The following is a 19150-nucleotide window of genomic DNA, read 5'->3' as shown; positions in this document are numbered from 1 at the left end:
TGGGTGTTCTAGCTGCCTTGGAACAATATTCCAATGTGAGAGTAATATCTGTCTCTCTCACTCTCTCCCTATCTCTTTCTCTGTCCCACAAACATCCTGCACACATGGGAGAAGGCAGCTTCACACGCCCATGTTTCTATTAGTAGGGAAGAGGCACCTGACCCTCTGGGGATACATGTACTTGTATTCCCAGATCGGGGTCTGGGCATACATAGTCCTGTACATGCTTTCCTGAGGAAAAAAAAAAAAAACATAAGGAGCCATGTAGATCCCCTTTGGGAGTGAAAGGAATGATTGAAATATTCAGTTTTTAAGGGACAACTGGACAGAACTCTGGTGCATCATCAGTGGTGCCTATTGTCTTCAGTGGGTACAGGGTGGACTCTGGTGCCCCATGTCTAACACCATCGGTGAGAAAGGATGGACTCGGATACCTGCTATCCAACATCATCAGCGAGTCCAGAGTGAAGTTCTTGTGAATTTTATGATGGTGTCTGTTATAGTTAGGCTTTCTATGGCTGTCAAGAGACACCATGACCACAGCAACTCTTATAAAGGAAAACATTTTCAGAGGGTTAGTCCATTATCATCATGGTGGGACACGGTGGCGTGCAGGCAGACATGGTGCTGGGGCTGAGAGTCCTACATCTTGATTGGCAGGCAACAGGAAGTGAACTGAGATACTGGGTGTGGCTTGAGCATATATGAGACCTCAAAGCCCGCCTCCACAGTGACACATTTCCTCCAACAAAGCCACACCTCCTAATAGTACCACTCCCTTTGGGGCCATTTTCTTTCAAACCCCCACAATATCCATGTCTAAAAGAATTAGAGCTGGCACCAAGAAAGGCTTTCTAGACACTACTCTGTTGGGAAGCCCCTAAGCCCACCTCCAGTGACCCAGAGAAACCTCTAACTATCCACATGTCTTTCATGAATATCTGTGTTTGCTTACATTAGCCAAAATTTCCAGTCTATATTTTGCAACCTTAGCCTATGGTGACCTGAAAGCATCGCCATGTACATCACAAGTGCTCTGCAGCCATCTCACCTTCTCCCAGACCCCCATCCCCTTCCCTATCCCTCAAACCAGCCACGCTTGTACTGATGTGTAAGGCGTTAGGCTGCTGGCCCTTGGTACCCTCGAGTTCGAGGTACCGCTCTTGTGTCTGGCTTAATGATTTTCAGCTGAGTTTCCAGACTGATGAGCAGCATTCCAAGACGTTGAACTTGAAAACGCTGAACTAGAGGGTGCTACCTTTCTTCTGGTTACAAATATCTCACCATCCATTCAGCCCAGCCAGCATGTCAGAAGTGTGTCTAAGCTGAGCGGCCCTGCTGGCACAGCAGTCGTGGGTTATCTGCACCAAGTAGCCAGAATAATGGCCTCTCCACACCGAGCCCCACTAGAAGCTCTCCCAATTCAAAAGGAAAAGGAAGCCCTGCCAGTCATTACTCCTACATGCAATGGCAAGCAGTATCAAAAGGAATTGGTTTGGCTCGGGGCAGCGCAACATTGTGCATGGTCCATCACCATAGCAACCGCGATGGTGTGACAAGCATTCTCTTCTATCGGTTTAATTTTACATGTGAGGAGAGTGAGACACGGGATGGCTAAGTGGCTCCCCCAGTGCTCTAACCTAAGGCTTGTCCCTGTGACATTGTGTGGCTGTCGCGGCCAGGCTAAAGAATGGCCCCTACCAAGGCATATCAGTACATTAAATGCCACGAGGTTCCCACAGCATTTCCCACTTCGTTCTGCATTTACGGGGAGAGAAACACTGTTGACAGTACAAGTAATGGATTGTTCGCTGCAGTAATTGCCCATTTCAGCAGCTCCTAGCCCTGAGTTGGGAGGCGTTTCAACAATGTTCTCATCCGGAGCCCAAGGCAGGCAGTCTGACAAAGGTTTAATTGCATTGGCCATAGCATTCGATATGACCGCACCTCCCTTACAATTCTTAATGTACCTCCCTTCTGCAAGGGCAGGGAACCCCCTGCATAGTGCTCACGTTCTTTAGCACATGTTCGTGTTAGCACTGTTCAGGGGTCCGAGCCCCATGCAGACTACTGTTCCTCAAGAACAAATTACAGAAAGCAAACAAACAAAACTCAGCACCTGGGAAAAGATGAAGTGTAGACACAGGGCTCCCTCCACGGGGGTTGGAGGGAGACAGAGGAGACCACACAGACCCTGTTACTGCCCAGTTAGAAGATGGGGCTGAAAACAAGTTCCTACAGTAGTTTGAAAGTGCCATGATGGAGGCGTGGGTGAGATGTTAAGGAAACACAAAGAGAAATGATTCATCCATTCAAACCCAGAGGAAAGGAGAGAGGGGGTGGGGGAAGGTCTGGCGAAGTTTTCACCAGGTCCTAATCCCTGAACCCTTTGAAGGCAGGTAGGTGCGGTGTAGGCCGACAGGGTGGGAAGAGGGTTCAGCAGGAGGACCAGCCAGGGCAAAGGCATGGCTGTGAACAAGAAAACGGCTCCTCCTCCTCCGCAGGGTAATTTCATTCCGTTTGTTGTGGGACCGAGGTGTGGGCAGAGCAGTGTGGATGGGCAGTTCCTCTGCAGAGACAAACCGGAAATCTGAAGGGCTGATGGAACTCAGTGGAGAAGGGTAGATGGAGAGCGGGGCTTAGACAGAGAGAAGGCATGTCAAGAGCCCTGAAGCAGGCAGAGACCCGGGGCATTTGGAAAGTGAGAAAGGTTCATGTGGGAGAACCAAGAAAGGCTGGAGTAGGCAGAAAGGCGAGCAGACACATCACGAAGGTGCTTTCAGGCGGCGTCTAGGAGTCCGGGTTTTTTTCTGGAGGGGAAGGACATTCAAGGGTTTAGACAGCAGATGCGGACTGGAAGGATTAAGCTGAAGTAATAAGGATTAGATTTACCCTCCCACTCAAAGCTACCAAAAAAATCAGACAGATATATATGGCAGCAGCTTTTGAGACATGAGGCGTGAGACAACCAAGGAGAGTGGCCCATGAGGACAGTGGCTGGGGCACAGGAGGGCAGTCAGGTGGAGCCTCACCGGGCATGGCAACAATGACTGCAGTTACAGACTGGAGGACCCGAGGAGAGAGCTGCCCGGAGAAAGCCCTGTGTGCTGCTGGGAAGTAATCCGCATATGCATCTGAACACATTACCCGATGCCAAGAAAAGAAGGTACGAAAGGATTGGCACAAATGGTCCCCCAGAATATGCACATACCGGACATAGCACCCGAGTGCCTGCTTTCCCAGTGGGGGGGGGGGGAGGCACGAATAACCCTCCACACATTTGCGAGACCAATGGGAACCTCTATGGGAACTGAACAGAGCCCCAGTTTCAATACACAGGAAAAGCAAGGATCAGAAGGCTCAGACTGCTTCCAATTCATTTAAACACACGACAAGACAAAACTCAGGGATATTTATCGGTATACAGAAACACCTAGCTCTTTAAAAACATAGAAATCAACATGTTGGTTATGCAAAAAAAAAAAAAATCAAATCACTAGCTGTGCAAACAGGCCAGAGGATACAGCCCACAACCAGTCAATTAGTAATCAACCAGGCGTTGGAAAATTGGGAGTTTGAAGACACTGAAACAGAGAGCTACATTCTATACATTCATAAAGCCGAGAATGGAAAGTGATGTTGAAAAGGAAAATTAAAACTTCTAGAATAAAAACAGTGCAATGGAATTAGACAGTGCTCAACAGAAACCATTAATGAACTGAAGGTGTTGCTATAGAAACAAACAAAAAAAAAAGAAACAGATAAAAGAGAGTTTTAAACTCTGCAAAGAAAACAATCTAGTGGAAGCTCCCAGAGTGGGAGAGAATCATTGCCAGCAATAGAGCTGATAGAGGTTCATGCCCCAGAATATACAAAAAAAAAACTGTTTTTTAAAAAACGGGCTATGGATCTGAACAGAGAAATCTCAGAAGAAGAAATCAAAATGCCTAAGCTGTACCTTAGATGTATTCATCAAACATAGCAAATAAGGAAATGCAAATTAAAACTGAGATCAAGAAAACAACCAATAACCAGCTGGAGAGGGTGTCAGAAAGGGGGATGGATACTCATTCACTGTCGGTGGGGCTGAAAACCAGTCCAGGCACTCTGGCGATGAGTGTGAAGAGGTCTCCAAAAGCTAAAAGTCAATTTCCCATCTGCCCCAGCTATCCCACTCGTTGGTATGCGCCCAAAGGACTTCTTCCCATCCTACTTCACAGATACTTGCTCAGCCATCTTCATTGCTGTTCTTTCCACAATAGCTAGGATGTGGAATCAACCCAAATGTCCTAAGCTGGTGAATGGATAAAGAAAATGTGGTACATGTATACAATGGAATTCTACAAAACGAAATCATGACATCTAGAGGTGAATGGCCGGAACTAGAAAATATTATGTTGGAGGAGGTAACCCAGCCCTGGAAAGATAAACACTGCATGTTCTTCCTCATCCGTGGTCTGTGGTTCCAAATCCTTAGATGTGAGTACATCACCTGGCGGGACCGTGGTGAGGTGGGGCGCTCTAGGAAGGGGTTAGCAGGACATGAGTGCTATGAAAGGGGGAATGAAAAAACAACAGTGGGGTGCTCACTGGGAAGAAGGAAGGAAAGAGGAAGACATCACAGTAAGAACGTTTGAAAAAGCCATGGGGAAACTACTTTATAAGCTTACTTCAAAATACATACATAATACAAATATATAGAGATATACATACATACATACATACACACACACACGTGTGTGTGTGTGTGTGTGTGTGTGTGTGTGTGTGTGTGTGTATAAGGTGAAGTTATGCTACTTGAAGGGATAATGAACAATAGACTAACAAAATTCCCAGTACCAGGTGTGGAAACCCTCCCTTTAGGTTGCTGGTCAGAAAACCTCCCTGAGAGTCGTCGGGGAGAAGAGTTCAAGAAACTCCCAAAACTGCATAAGCCATTGCCGTTGCCCTTGGCTGCCTCACAGAATTTGAAGATAAGACCTAGTGGCTAAAGACACAACATATGTCAGACACAGGACTTGGAGGATCCGACCTTGAGCTGGCCTGGAAGCCTCATCCCTGAGGACTAGCTGTCATAGTATGTAAAGGTGCTATGCAAGCTGCCAAGAGAGAAAAGCAATCAGTAGTCCTTCCTAGCTATACATCCTATGATCAAGAGAGAAAAGCAATCAGTAGTCCTTCCTAGCTATACATCCTATGATCAAGAGAGAAAAGCAATCAGTAGTCCTTCCTAGCTATACATCCCATGAACCATCACAACAAGATGTCCCCAAGGATGCAGTAGTGGCACTTACTGCCTGGGAGTAACCAACAGCCATCTAATTGGACTTAGGGCTTGCTCAATAGGAGGGAATCCATGCCTAGTACTGTATACCTAGCCAGCAGCTAATGAGGTCGTGGGTCTTAGAGGAGAACCTCCTACCACCATTTCCTAAACCAGTATAATTTCTTACTCAATCTAAGTACTCATCTGTAATCTAAGTACTCATCATTACCCACATGTAAATATAGATCTCACCCATCATCAAAGAAGCTTCTCTTTATAGCAGACAGAAACCATTACAGATATCTGCAACCGATTAAAATATAGAGAATAAGTGGCTGTGGGTGCCTAACTCAATTAGTACATCCGCAACACAGCTCCTATACCTCAGGCTCAAAGGGCATCGTTGAAGAAGGGGTGGAAAGAAGACCAGGATATCTGCTGCTGGATAGAGAGGCTGCAGCTGTGAAATCGCAGCAATATGAGTGTCTAAACAATTGCCTAAAAACATACACAGTGACAGCACCAGTTGACAAGGTCCCGCCCCTAGATGAAGAATCACAGGCAATTAATGGCTGCTGAGAGAGAAATCTCCAGGGATAAGGACCCTGATAGGTTATTTGATCCAATTTGGTCAGCCACTAAATGGACTCAGTTCTCTCTCTCTCTCTCTCTCTCTCTCTCTCTCTCTCTCTCTCTCTCTCTCTCTCTCTCTCTCTGTGTGTGTGTGTGTGTGTGTGTGTGTGTGTGATAACTGAACTAATGATGAATTTGAGATGGAGCATAAGTTGAAGGAGGGGTGAAATTATGTAACTACAGTACTCTTCCTCGAAATTCTCAAAAGAAATAAAATTATAAAAGTTAACAGAGTGTCAGTGAACAGTGGAACCACCTTAAATGACCCAATGTGTGTATAATTTGAACTGTCAAAGGACAAACAGGCAGGAGAGAAATATAACTTGAAGGAATAATGACCAAAGTTGCTCTAAGTTTGGTGAAAATTATAAATTCATACCTTAAAGCAGTTAGTGGACTCTAAAATAAGAAGAAGCATATAAAAAACTGCTATTTTCAAATTATTCAAATTATTCAAAAATCAATGATAAGTGAAATCTTAAAAGTAGCCAGAGAAATAATATGTTAGTAGCAATAAAGGTAGGAATGATGTAGGTGTCGGGTAAAGAGACCAAGTGAGGAGGCAGTGAAAACCAGGAGGAAGTGTGCTTATCAATCTTTGGTTCTATACCCAGCAAAAGATGATCTTTTAAAATGTGAAAACAAAGTAAAAAATCAGACAGTGAAACTTACAGATATGGTCAGAAATAGAGCTACACTATTAGAATTGTTCACAGTTAAACAGAAGTTGAAAAGGATGGAGATCCACACTGCAAAGTCATGAAAAGCACTAAAAATGGTGATTACATAAATAAAAGCATAAGGGTTTTTTTCTTATTTAAATACCTTTAAAATACAGTGGACAGTTTAAACACAATCAGGGCGATGTTGGTTATGGGATTTAAACTCATATAAAATTAAAATCTATAATGACAAGAAGACAGAAGTCGGGGGAGAAAGGGAAGTGCTATCTCCTGCAGTCTGCTCTTCTGCTGTGTTGGTAGAGCTGTACAATGTCTGGTGAGAGACCGCGATAAGAGAAAGATGTCATCCCACATAGACGCAGAACGTCGCAGTGAAGGAGACAAATCATATTGTAGAAACATTCCGTTAGTCCCAAAGCAAGACAGAGACAGCAGGAAGGAAATAAAGAACACATAGGTAAGAGAGGACAGTGCAGTACAGTGATAAACTTCATCATACAGACCATCACATTCCAAGTAAATGGTCTAACTAGACCCCTATGGAGCTGGGATTGCGTTCTCAGGTTTTATTAGAAGCAAGCAAACAAAAACAATAACAACTTGTGCTATGAACAAGAGATGCGCATTCCTACTTTAAAGTGTCACAATCAGGACTTAAGGGAGAGGACAGAAGCTACGTGTGTTCCTGGCACTTGCAGCCCGGACACTGCATAACTGCAACTGTCCTACTGTATCTCATGGATGAAACTGTGTGTGTGTACACCGGTACGCGTGTGTGGATGCCTATCTTACATAGAGGACAGTCTCACCATCACTGCTGCCATGCTCCTTATTCTATAGAGGAGAAAATGAGGTTCAGAAGTGCGAGGTGACTGGCCTAAGGAAGCCCCACCCTCAGTTGCCAGAGGTGAGATTCCAATCCCTCTGTCCATCATGGCTCCCTCCTCCTGTCACCTCCGTTTGAGAGCTAAGACAAAAGCGCAGCGTCACCTCATTCAAACTCCAAGAAAGATGCATGACAGGCAGCCTAAATATTTTTGCTAGGCTTCACATTTCAAAATGGCCAGGAGAAGACCAAAGGCATCGATTTGGAAGTTATACGTCGATTATAGCTAGTGGGATGATATGCAAATATAGATTCTGTCAGTAATGAGGATGGAGTGTGCCACGCTAATATTAATCAAAAGAAAATTGATCTACTAATGTCAGGCAGGAGAATGGATAGCCACGAGTCACTGGGGTAATGACAGCTACATAAGGGGGCAAAGACTGAGCTCATTAGGACGGCATAACAATTCTAAGTATTAATGAGCCAAATTATAAAGCTTCAAAAAATGCATGAGCAACAATGGATGAAGCTGCTGACAGGCATGGAGAAATCCACAAAGGTAAGATTGCAGTCTCTCTCAAAATTGTATCAACTATTGGTAATAGGATAGAGCATTAGTACAGCCATAACCACTTAATTTAATTAGCAGTTAGGGAATACCCTACCCATCAACATCAAAATACACATTATTTTCAAGTGCACACATAACATCCCCGTGTTCACCCATAGTCCTGGGCCATGATATGTAAAATCCCAGTATGTGTAAAGGGACTTAGGTCACACAGATTACATCCCCAACCACGGTGGAGTTGAAATGGAAATCGGTATCACAAATAATTGTTTAAAAACATAATAATAAACTTCAAAATAATCAGTGGATCAAGGAAGAAATAAAAGGTAGGAAACATTTTGAGATAAATAAAAAGGAACACAACATATCAAAATGTGTAGGATTCGGCCAAGGCAATCTTGGAGAGGGAATTTACGGCATGGAATATCCATGGTAGGAAACAAAGAAGCTTATCAAATTAATAGCCTCTAGGCTAAATGGAGTGATGGACCAAGAGGGAGGGAGACGGAGCAGTGATAGTAAAACTGACTGAGCTAAAAGGGGGTCCTTTGAGAAGGTCAATCATCAAATTAATAAACCTCTAGCCACCTGCACTAAGTAAAAAGGGACCAATATGAAAGTCAACATCACCAGAAGTAACACAAGTGATATCATTTTAGAGTCTACCAGATAATAAGAAATTATTGTAAAATCCTCATGTCAATAAGTTCTCTCGATAGAGGAAATGGACATATTCAAATAATCCTTTAAAGACACAAAATTGTCAGACATATTAACAAGAAATAACTTGAATAGGCCTATATCTATAAAAGAAACTGAGCTTCTAGTTTTAAAATACCCACAAACAAAGTTCTAGGATATGTGACTTCACCAGTAAATTATATAAAACAATCAAAGGGGAAATTATAACATTTAAATTTAAAACAATGGGACAGTAATAAAGCAACTTTTGGACTTGCCTAGAAAATTAAAAAAAAAAAAGGAGGGGGAATACTTCCTGTCCTTTTCCATAAAGCCAGCATTACTTTAAAAAAAAAAATTCATAAGACAATAAAATCACAGACCATATCTAATTGGGCAGCCATTGAGAAGGGTAGTAACTCCCCATGTGGGGTTATCCCAGGAGTCCAAGGCTGGATTAACATTAAACAACTTACGAACTTCATCTTGTTCATGACCAAAATAATGTGATTATCGCAAAAACAAAGTATTTCCCAGAACCCAGAATCTACTCCTTATTTAAGGAACTTTAGAAAATGAGCAATGGCAGCGAACCTCTGTGTGATGAAAGCCCCCTGTGAGCACACACAGATGCCCTCACACTTGGTAGTCAAAGATGGGAAGCTTTCCCTATGGGGAGTGGGAGGTACACAGGTGTGGGGGGGTGAAACTTCCTAGTTGTGGACACAAGGATTTTAGATATGGAAAACCCCAAGGCATACACACATACACACCCCTACAACTTAAAGATGAATTCAGCATTGCAAGATACAAAATCAGTATCCAAAAAAAAAAAAAATGTATTCCTATATATGGTCCACCCTCCAGAGCTGTGGATCCAACTAGTAGTGGATCAAAAATATTTAAGGAAGCTGGGCGGTGGTGGCGCATGCCTTTAATCCCAGCACTCGGGAGGCAGAGCCAGGCGGATCTCTGTGAGTTCGAGGCCAGCCTGGTCTACTGAGCGAGATCCAGGAAAGGCGCAAAGCTACACAGAGAAACCCTGTCTCAGAAAAACAAAAACAAATAAATAAATAAATAAATAAATAAATAAATATTTAAGGAAAAAAAAGCATCTGGATTGAACATGCACAGATTTGATTATTTCTTCGTTAGTCTCTTAGATGATGTCAGCTGACCTGGGACCAGCCCATTCTCTGGCCACCACACTTTGTCCCTCCCTACTCGGTAAAAGAACAGATCGTAAACTATTTCAAACCTGCCCATACTACTCTGCCTTCTTCCTGCAGGGTTGGTTGGTTTGCTGGGGATGTTTTGTTGTGTTGAGAGAGGGTTTCACTATGTAGCCGGGGCAAGCCTGGAACTCCCTATGTAGACCAGGCTGGTCTCTGGCTCACAGAGCTCAGTCCGCCTCCGCCTCCCGGGTGCTGGGACTAAAGGCATGTGCCACCACGTTGCTCCACCTCCTGCAGTATTAGTTACCTCCTGACTGAAGGACAGTTGGATCCAGTGCCTTCTCTTGAACTCCCTGCCTCTTCTCTCCAACCCTAAATTCCAAACACCAATGGCAGACCAGCAGTCCCAAGTTAAACCTGGCAAACAAATTAACTCACTGGGCATTACTTAACAAAGCATGGACGAGGGGTTACTTACAGGGACACATTATGACTCCATAGCAGTTACATCACAAAAAGCCCACCTGAGTGTGAGTGGAGGACTCGGGAGCTCTGGAGGCTTGCAGCTCCATGCCCAAGTCGTAGACAGATCAGTCAGTCAATCCATCCGAGTCTCTTCTAACCTACTGGCTGGGCCTTATGAGCCGTTTAAGGGTCAGTTTTCTGGGACTTGAAGGTCTTGTTTACTTCTTGAGTGAATAAAATAATACAAAAACAAGCTTCCCTGTATCCCCCAGAGAGAGAAATGTTTCAATTTGGAGGAAACCGCTACACAAAGAAGGGCCACAGAACTAACTGGAAGACCCAGGGAGGGCCCGGTCCGGATCAACAGATGGGTGTGAATTGGCTCGCTGGGATTTCAAAACCCGGGAGGAAAGTGCACGTAAATACCCAAGAAATGAAGAAATCAGACAGAGATAGACATACAGGGGACAGGGGACCGTCTTCCAAAGCAAGGAATAAAATCCACAAAAGGGAGAAAGAAAGAGCAGGAGCTGTCAGAAATGAAATGTCTATGAATCAGAAATAGCAGGATGGAAAAGACATCCCATTTCAAATTTGGGGAAATCAAACAGTGTAGGCAGCACAGACTGCGGAGTGTGTATATTTCACATTGTAGCCGTACAAAGGGATGTGCCAGGAAAACAGGGCAGAGAGGAACCGGTTGAAAGAGCAGCCTCAGCTGGCGGGTGGATTGGGGTGCTCACACTGCTGCTCATGATGGAGCTTTCTAGACAGAAAATAGAGCAACTGGAGACAGAAGCATCAAAAGCATAGTCACAGAGAATATTCCAGCACTGGATGAGTTCCAGGGTGATTCCAGGTACTGGGGACAGATCAGGGAGCTGAGTGGGGGGAGGGGGAAACCAGTGTTAGAAGCCCATGGCACCATCAAAGTGCAAACCAAAGACCAAACCAGCCCAGAGAGCGTGTGCTCTCTACCAGCCTTTACTGCTGCTTACTCTTCAAAGAGTGGGTAGCTGCTTTGACATTGCTAATAGGATCGCTGGCGCGTCGGAACCTAGGCAGCCTGTGCAAACGGCTGTGCTTGCGTCGTTGGACATTTTTTCTTCTTCTCTCATGATTAATTTCTGTGAAATGATTAGCGATGCTTCAGCTGGGAGTTCTCCCTTCTCAAGTAATCACTCATTCATTATAAACTATATTAAGTATCTTCCACATGCCTGGCACCATTCCAGGGATGTGGAATGCATTCTATTAGTGAATTGAACAGCCATTGTCCCCAGACTCCCAGAGCTCAGCTGACGGCGTAGTGGGAGAGAGACGAGGAACAATTGATATGTGATAAATGAATGAATGATACAGACTGTTCAGCGGTGCTAAGTACCTATAGGAGGAGGCGATTCAAGATTTCAGGTGGTGGTCACACTGTGCATCTTCATTGATTGGATGGATCTTTCTAGAAGGCAGAGCAGGAGCCTGCATGGGAAGCCCTGAGCAGCGCTAGAGACAACAGTTTGAGTCTCCAGGGCAATGGCTTTTGGCTAGCTCCTGTCACTTCCCCCCAAGGACTGGTAGGTTGGGGTAAAGGAGGGTTCAGGCAGTAGGCAAAGCGGTGGAGCCCACAGTCCTAGTCAAGAGTTACAGGGTAATGAACAACCCCAATGGCTTCATTGATCTGCATAATCACTGGGCCTTTCCCTCACGACTCGAGGCATATTGTCCACGATGTCCAAATGCTGGGTTCCCAACCTCTGAAACCACAAATAATTACTTTAAAGAAACCCATACCTCGGGCCTTTTTCTATATGGCCTTGTATATAACAGGATCACCTGTAGCCTTAAGACACCATGGCCTGAGTGGACTAGAAGATGTCAGAGGAAGGGCCAGCTTGCAGCCGAAGGCCTGGAGTGCGGTGTGGAGAGGCCTCCCACCTGCAGACACACCGCTAAGATTTCTAAGTGTATTTTACAGTTGCGGCCTATTAGGAGCCTGAGGATATTGTTTGCGTTGTGTGTTTTTCTCCTATGTCTGAAGGAATAGGACCAATTTCAGTGGTAAGAAATAGTTTCAGTAAGTATGGTAAAAATGTAAGAAAACGGTGGATTTATATGGCCTGGTGTACCCTGGGGCACCTGGGATAAGGACTATGCTGAGCCAGAGTAAAGAGCGCAATTTCAGAGTTGTTTGGCCTCAGTTTCTCCTCCGGCAGTGGTAGCCAAGTCTGGAGTATTCAGAACCCTCAGAGGTCAAAGGTCAAGCCTGAGAGCAGACTGCGCTGAAGTCCCATGGCCAAGTGCACGCTAACCTTTCAATCCGCCATCTCTCCAGCTACCCATCCCTCAGCCCAGGCCCTGGACCGACCAACGGCCACGGTGTCGCCCCTGCGCACTCAGACTTCTCCATCCCGCCTGCCCACCACCAGCCTCCGGCCCCGCTCTGTGGTGTCCCCACAGCACAGCCAGCAGCCCCCGATGACGACGCAGATGTGTCCCCGGCCAGCCGTCCCCTTCACGTCGGCAGCGTCGGCCATCACGCCTCCCAACGTCAGTGCCGCCAACCTCAGCGGGGAGGTTGGAGGATCACCCATCGGTGGCCTGTCCATACCCAGCCCCATCAACACAGGGTACAAGCCAGACGACAAGAAAAATGAAAAGGTAAGTGGGGCCATCCTGGGCCAACCCTGAGCCTAGAGCTGGCTGGTTATTGGGTCCTGCTCACACAGTTGCTGGTAGTTTTTGGACAATTGAGGCTTCAGCATGTTCATTGAAGCCCCTATATTGTATACGCCAGGCCTCTGGCAGGGATTGTGGGGGGCCAGCTCCCACATTTATTTACCCCGTGGGCTCTTAGGAGTGAGGGTAAGAGATTTAGATAGAAATGTAGAGGAGAGAGACAGTTAGAAACATGGGATAGCCTCAGGAGGGTCTGGGTCAAATCCCACCAGCCCCTTCTGTCTCTACTAAAGGGCTTTTTAAAGGAATGCCAAGGGGTGGAGCAAAAGACCTTCCCCCAGCTTAGCCAAGCTCAGACCTTCCCAAATACCTGGTCACCATGCACATGGTCAATCCATCCCCTAATGCAGCCCTGCTGTGTAAAGCAAGCTCGGGTCTCACTAGGAAGCTTTTGTGGGCTCCCACAAGGGGAAAAGGCCAAACCAAGAAGTCAGCTCCTTAGAGTAGAAGCAGGCAAGCCTCGGGGGCCTGCCCAGGCCAACAATCCCGCTACAGTTTTTGTGTCAATCAGAAAGTGGCATCTCCCTCATCCATACGCCGTGGTCCCTCCCGTTAGAGGCTCATTGTGATGTGCCCATCTTATCGGAACAAGACTCTTTCCTGCCATGTGCCAGGATACGACAGTGAAAAATCAACAAATCTGCAGTCTCTGTGGTCTCAGCAGCACCCTGTCCCTGGGCTGTGTCGTTCTTTCGGAGTTTGCAACCTGTTCAGCCATCTGGGAAGGACTTGTTTCTTAAAAAGAACTGGGGGGAACAAAAGGAGTATGCCAACCTGCTAGTGGATATGGACATTTTCAGCTATTCTCTTATTTTATAAAAGATTTGAGTCGATGGCCAGTAGCTGGGCGATGAGTAGCCAGGATCGGACTCCACCTTTATAAATCAGTGCTCTCCAGCTGAAATTCAGGCCAGCCACAAAACTAAGGAAGAATATTCTAGTAGCCCGTGGTTTGAAGTAAAATAAAGTTGAAAGGTCAGATGCCTTATAATTGCATATTATCAGACGCACTATCCAAAAAAATATTCCAGCGTGATCTAGCCTTGCTGCTGGGCTAAGGTTGTTTGCACAGTGAGTTTAGCAGTCTTCTTAGTTTGCCCATATCCTGGAGCTGCTTTAAGACATTTCCATATGAAATCAGACTCTGGATTCCAGTGTATTGGCCAGGATTCCTAAGCACCCTCTATGGCTCCCGTGTTTGAGGTGAAGCGAGCCCCCTTCAGGCCATCCCCAGCCCTAATTTTCGGGTCCTGTTGTTCAGTTTCCAAGAACCTACAGACTCTTCTCCTTCTGGAACCTAGGAATACCACAGCAATGGTCCAAACTCCTCTCCAGAGGTGACATTCTCAGCTGTCTGTCACACGTGGGCTGGGTAGCAAGAGACTGGCCTCTGCTGGTAAAACCAGGAGGGCATCCACCCTGTGAAGTTAAATATGCATGCTGTGTTTTGTGTCCTTGAGTGTTTGAAAACCAGTTTTGACACTGCTCCCTTCCACCTTCTGGCTCTTAACAAGGAAACCTAGACTGTTCTTAAGATTTTGGACTGACCATGTGAGCGCCACTGTATTTGCAAGATACATTCTTGAAGTCATCTTCACTCATAACAAAGCAGGAAGTACTCATGGCAGTCCTCCTTTCTGTAGCTGGTCACGTGGTCCTAGCGTGTCTCACAGTCACCTTCATCCTTCCAGTGCCCATCCTATATCTCTTTTGCACACAGGAAGTATTCGGCTGGTTGGTACCTGGTAGGGTAAACCCATCCCTTCCTTCCTGAAGGCTCTGCCATTTGTAGTACTGTGTGCTGTGCCCTGCCCCCAACCCGAACCACACAGCCTGGTATTACCAAGTGGTCTAAGGTGTCTCTTGTGTTCCAGACATGCTCTGGTCATCCTCTACTGTGTGTCCTTGGAACCAAAATTCCTTCCTATGCCAGTGACTCAAAGAAACAGGGATCCCAAGATGGCTGAAGCATTCTGAACTGGCAGTTTGGTGGAGTGGTTCTTGTTCCACGGTGGAATTGTTAAACTACCAGAGCGCATCATTCTAAGGATAAGAAGTCAGTTTTACCAGTGAGTCACTAAGAGTAATAGTGGTACCATTCCCATTTCCTCGCTGATCCCTGGAGTTGTGGATCTTGGTCATGCAGAGATGAACCTATATCTAGAGTAAGGGTCTACTGCAGTGACAAAACACTGCCCCTGCCAGTGTAACCAACCTGCTGGTCACTGACTGGTTAACCTAGGGAATGGTACCTTATCAGGTGTTCTGTGTTCATCTCTGCTGCTCGGAGTCAACAGTGAATATAGCCAGGTTGACCTGGGTGAGCACAATTCCATGGTCTTTAGCCAACATATACCCACCACCCATTGCCCTTGAACCCACTGGTCAATGAGAGGGGGCCAGAGAAAGAGGCTGCCTAGAATCCACACAGAGTAGGTTTTCCTATCCACTTCACTGATGTCCTCAGCTAAGGTGTTCTTTTAGTGAGCTTGGGACACAAATGCTTTTTTTTTTTTTGTCCAAAGTAGGCCATTTCCCTAACTTTTCCAGATTTCCTTCCATGAGCCTGATTACTTAGCTAAGTCATTGAGCATGGCTGTGAATTGCTGCTCTGACATCTGACCATTTACCCTCTCAGCCAAGTGCAATCCATGTCTTCAAGGGAGGATGCAGTACCTATGCTGTTCACTAGGGGGCAGTGTCTGCACACCATGCAGAAACATGTAAACCAGGCCTACAGCTTCCTTTTGTCATTGTGAACACAGCCAGCTCAGCGCCTCTGGTGTGGGGATGCAGAGAGGCGCCAAGGTACCATGAGTATCACTTGCTCCATATAACCTACTCATGCCTCAGGGCCTCCTTAGGCCATTCTTGGACATGCCGCTTTCATTGGATGATGGGCAGCTTAAGATCCGTGGTATCTTGGTGGCTTATAGTTCAATATGCAGTCCCTACCGAGGCCTAGTAGTAAAAAGGCAGAATCTAGTACTTTTTAAAAAAAATTTAATGTACTTATTTTATATTTATGAGTGCATTTGCTCACATGTATGTTTGAGTATCACATATGTGCTTGGTGCCCTGAGTTCAGAAGACAATGTCAGGTCCCTGTAACTGGAGTTACAGAGGGTTGTGAGCCACCATGTGAGTGCCGAGAATCAAACCCAGGTCCTCGCCAAGAATGAGTGCTCTTAACTGTTGAGCCATCTCTCCAGCCCCCAAGATGTACTTCTTTAGAGAACAGTGATTTAAAAAGGAGTGATAGGTATTGCTCCAGGATTATAAACTCCAGATACACCCAAGGCTGTAAACAGCATCTCATCTTCACTGACCTTTAAGCTCCATTGACCCACTGCTGCGTGTGACCCGTGTGGCAGAGCATCCGGCACCACAGGATGGACCAGTGATGCAGCCTTCTGTTCAGGGCCTTACTCGGAACCAGTAGGGTTGAGGCCCATTGATAACAGGCTAGAATAATACACCCGGGGGAGAATATGATACCTCCACAATCAGAAGGGGCCTGGTGGGTGGTGTGCTGTAAGGGAAGCCAGATACAGCAAATAATTTACTGTATATGGAAAGTCTTCAGAGGTCCATGAGTGTCATGTCCTTGCACAGCTTAGGTCTTGAAAGCCTGACTATGGGCAACCAGAGGAAGAAATGACAGACATATGATGTGGTGATTTGCATAAGAATGGTCCCCATAAGCTCCTGTAGTTGAAAGCTTAGTCACCAGGGATTGGCACTATGAAAGGAGAAGGATTAGGAGGTGTGGCTTTGATGGAGTGGGTGTGGCTTTGTTGGAGGAAGTGTGTCATCACTGGTGATGTTGAGGTTTCAAAAGCCCAAGCCAGGCAGTGTCCGCTCTCCCTGTCTGCGCACCAGGATGGAGCTCTCAGCTACGGGTCCAGCGCCACGTGTGCCGCCAGCCACCATGTTCTCTGCCGTGGACTAAGCCTCTGAAACTGTAAGCAAGCTCCCCATCAAATGCTTTCTTTCCTAAGAGCTGCCTTGGCCGGGGTGTCTCTTACAGGAATAGAACAGTGACTAAGACACGTGAACACTGAAAAGCTGGGGTGGGGAGCTCTGGGCTCTCTGATGGAGAAGCCACAGCACCCTGAAGCTCGGCATATGTTTATTCTACACTGTCGAACAGGAAGGCAGGGTCCTTACATACAACTGAACAAGGAGGCATAACCATGCTTTTATATGGTTGCTGGGGAATCCAACTCAGTTTCTCGGGTTTGCATGACAGACTGATCCATCTTCCACACTTCTTTTTTTGAAAAAAAAAAATAAAAAGATAATGTAAAATATCTTCGTGAATATACAGAGTTTCTTAGAGCCCGAGAAAAAAGGATAAGCATGATTTGAATATCTGTTTTAGACTCAATCCATGAAACAATATCTCTGCTTTTTTCTGTCCCATCATTTTGTAATACAGACCATCTTGTATGACTCAGAGAAACGTAACTGCGGGTAACGTAACAAAATAAGGCAGAAGGATCTGATCCGCCCCTGCATTTCTCACGCAAACAAACCTCTTGCGCAGTGTGGCTATAGTGGCTAGACCCTTCTTCCCTTTCTTCCCGGATGCGGGCTCACTCAGCTGCTGCCAACTCCACCCTAGGATATGGATGATGCAGGTGCCATGGAGGGTCTCCCTCAAGTACCCAAAAGTGATGCGTATCTTAGTGGCTCACAAATTTCTCACAATCTGTTGGTCAAAGCTAGCTGCCTGGCCCCACTGGATCCCGGAGAGACCAGGAAGTAGGTTTCCCATGCCTGGAAAGCAGAAGGTATGTGGTTACCTGGCGGAACAACACAAGTAGAATTCAGAGCAGAGTCTCCTGGTGGATTTTGATAATCCCCAACGGCTGTCATGGGGATTCCTTCTCAGATAACATTGGTTTCTTGGAACCACCAGAAATGTGTCATGTTCAAGGTATTTTAAGGGGGACACCAGGGACTAGATGTAGTCTAGGAAGCTAAGGTGGTGTTGCTAGAGAGAGAGGTCAACTTCGAGCCTCTGCTGGGACAAGCATGGAGCTCGGCATCTTTTGGCCCAGGTCATGCCTTTTCTCTACCCCAAGAATTCAGGCCGCAGCTGCATTCTGCAACACACACACACACACACACACACACACACACACACACACACACACACACACACAGAGAGAAAGAGAGAGAGAGAGAGAGAGAGGAGAGGAGAGAAGGGAGAGAGAGATGGATCTTCCTTCACAGGGCACCATCCCAGGATATTTCCAGCAGATAGAAATTGACCAGGAGACAGGGTCTAGACCCAACTGTGTCAAACACAGGGCTTGTGTGCTCTGAGGCTTGGGTGCTTAGCATGAGGCTCGGTCCTCTGTGGCTACTTACTCCTTTGTTTGGGGATAAGAACCAGTTTCACAGTATCACAACCTGAGCTGCTTTTCTGTGAGTGGATCTGCCGCTGAGGCCAGCTCAGAGGGGCCTGGCTGTGCACACGCCGAATGGTCTTCTTTCCTCAAAGCACAGAGCTTAGACTACCTCAAAACAACAGCATTTCCTCCGTGAATGACCACCCGGCAGGCTGTGGGTGGAAATGGCACCAGGATAGCTCAATTACATCACAGTGATGGTTTTTATGAGCTTTCCTCTGATGAAAGGTAAATCCACAAATTCTGTACCAGCCAGTGGCATGATTGTCACAAGCCCAGAAAAGCCTGGCCACAGTGCTACTAACAAATAAACCAACGAAGGCGCACACATGTACGAAGGCCAGAAGACTGCACTCCCCTCACACTTGAGTAAGCAAGGCCAGATTCCTTCAGCACCTTACATGTGACCCTTAGAAGTCACATCAGGCAACTTCCGTTATGTTTCTGTGCTGGGTCTGCACCTAAACAGGTAGCGTGCCCAAGGCATGTTCCAGGATGTGCATGAGATGAGCAGATGTGCATTATCCAGCTGTGTGAAGTTGCTCAGTGTGGACCACTTTCTATGTTAGAGGTTGCAGTGGAGCCCATTGGGCCAGTGACAAGCAGGGGATCGTTGTGGTTAGTCAAGCAAAACGTACATTCTCCACTGTAAAGGCTTGTCCCATCCCCTCTTGGTGACAGGGCCATGTAGAAC

At 46.2% G+C, this 19150-nt stretch overlaps 1 protein-coding gene and 1 long non-coding RNA gene across 2 annotated transcripts in view; one reads left to right on the top strand and one right to left on the bottom strand.

Moving 5' to 3' along the window:
• LOC131893701 (uncharacterized) overlaps positions 1 to 10266 on the bottom strand; it is a 63530-nt gene extending 53264 nt beyond the window's left edge. The window contains exon 1 of the long non-coding RNA XR_009374736.1: positions 10146 to 10266. This is a non-coding gene — a long non-coding RNA (uncharacterized LOC131893701). The remainder of the gene's footprint in view (positions 1 to 10145) is intronic.
• The window catches only part of Sh3rf3 (SH3 domain containing ring finger 3), a 156158-nt gene that overhangs the window by 109571 nt on the left and 27437 nt on the right, over positions 1 to 19150 (top strand). The window contains exon 8 of the mRNA XM_059243805.1: positions 12633 to 12958. Within this exon, the coding sequence (XP_059099788.1) occupies positions 12633 to 12958 (326 nt within the window). The remainder of the gene's footprint in view (positions 1 to 12632; positions 12959 to 19150) is intronic.

The sequence above is a fragment of the Peromyscus eremicus genome, chromosome 16_21 (genome assembly GCF_949786415.1).
Source record: "Peromyscus eremicus chromosome 16_21, PerEre_H2_v1, whole genome shotgun sequence".
NCBI lineage: Eukaryota > Metazoa > Chordata > Mammalia > Rodentia > Cricetidae > Peromyscus > Peromyscus eremicus.
This window is presented reverse-complemented; position numbering and strand designations above follow the sequence as displayed.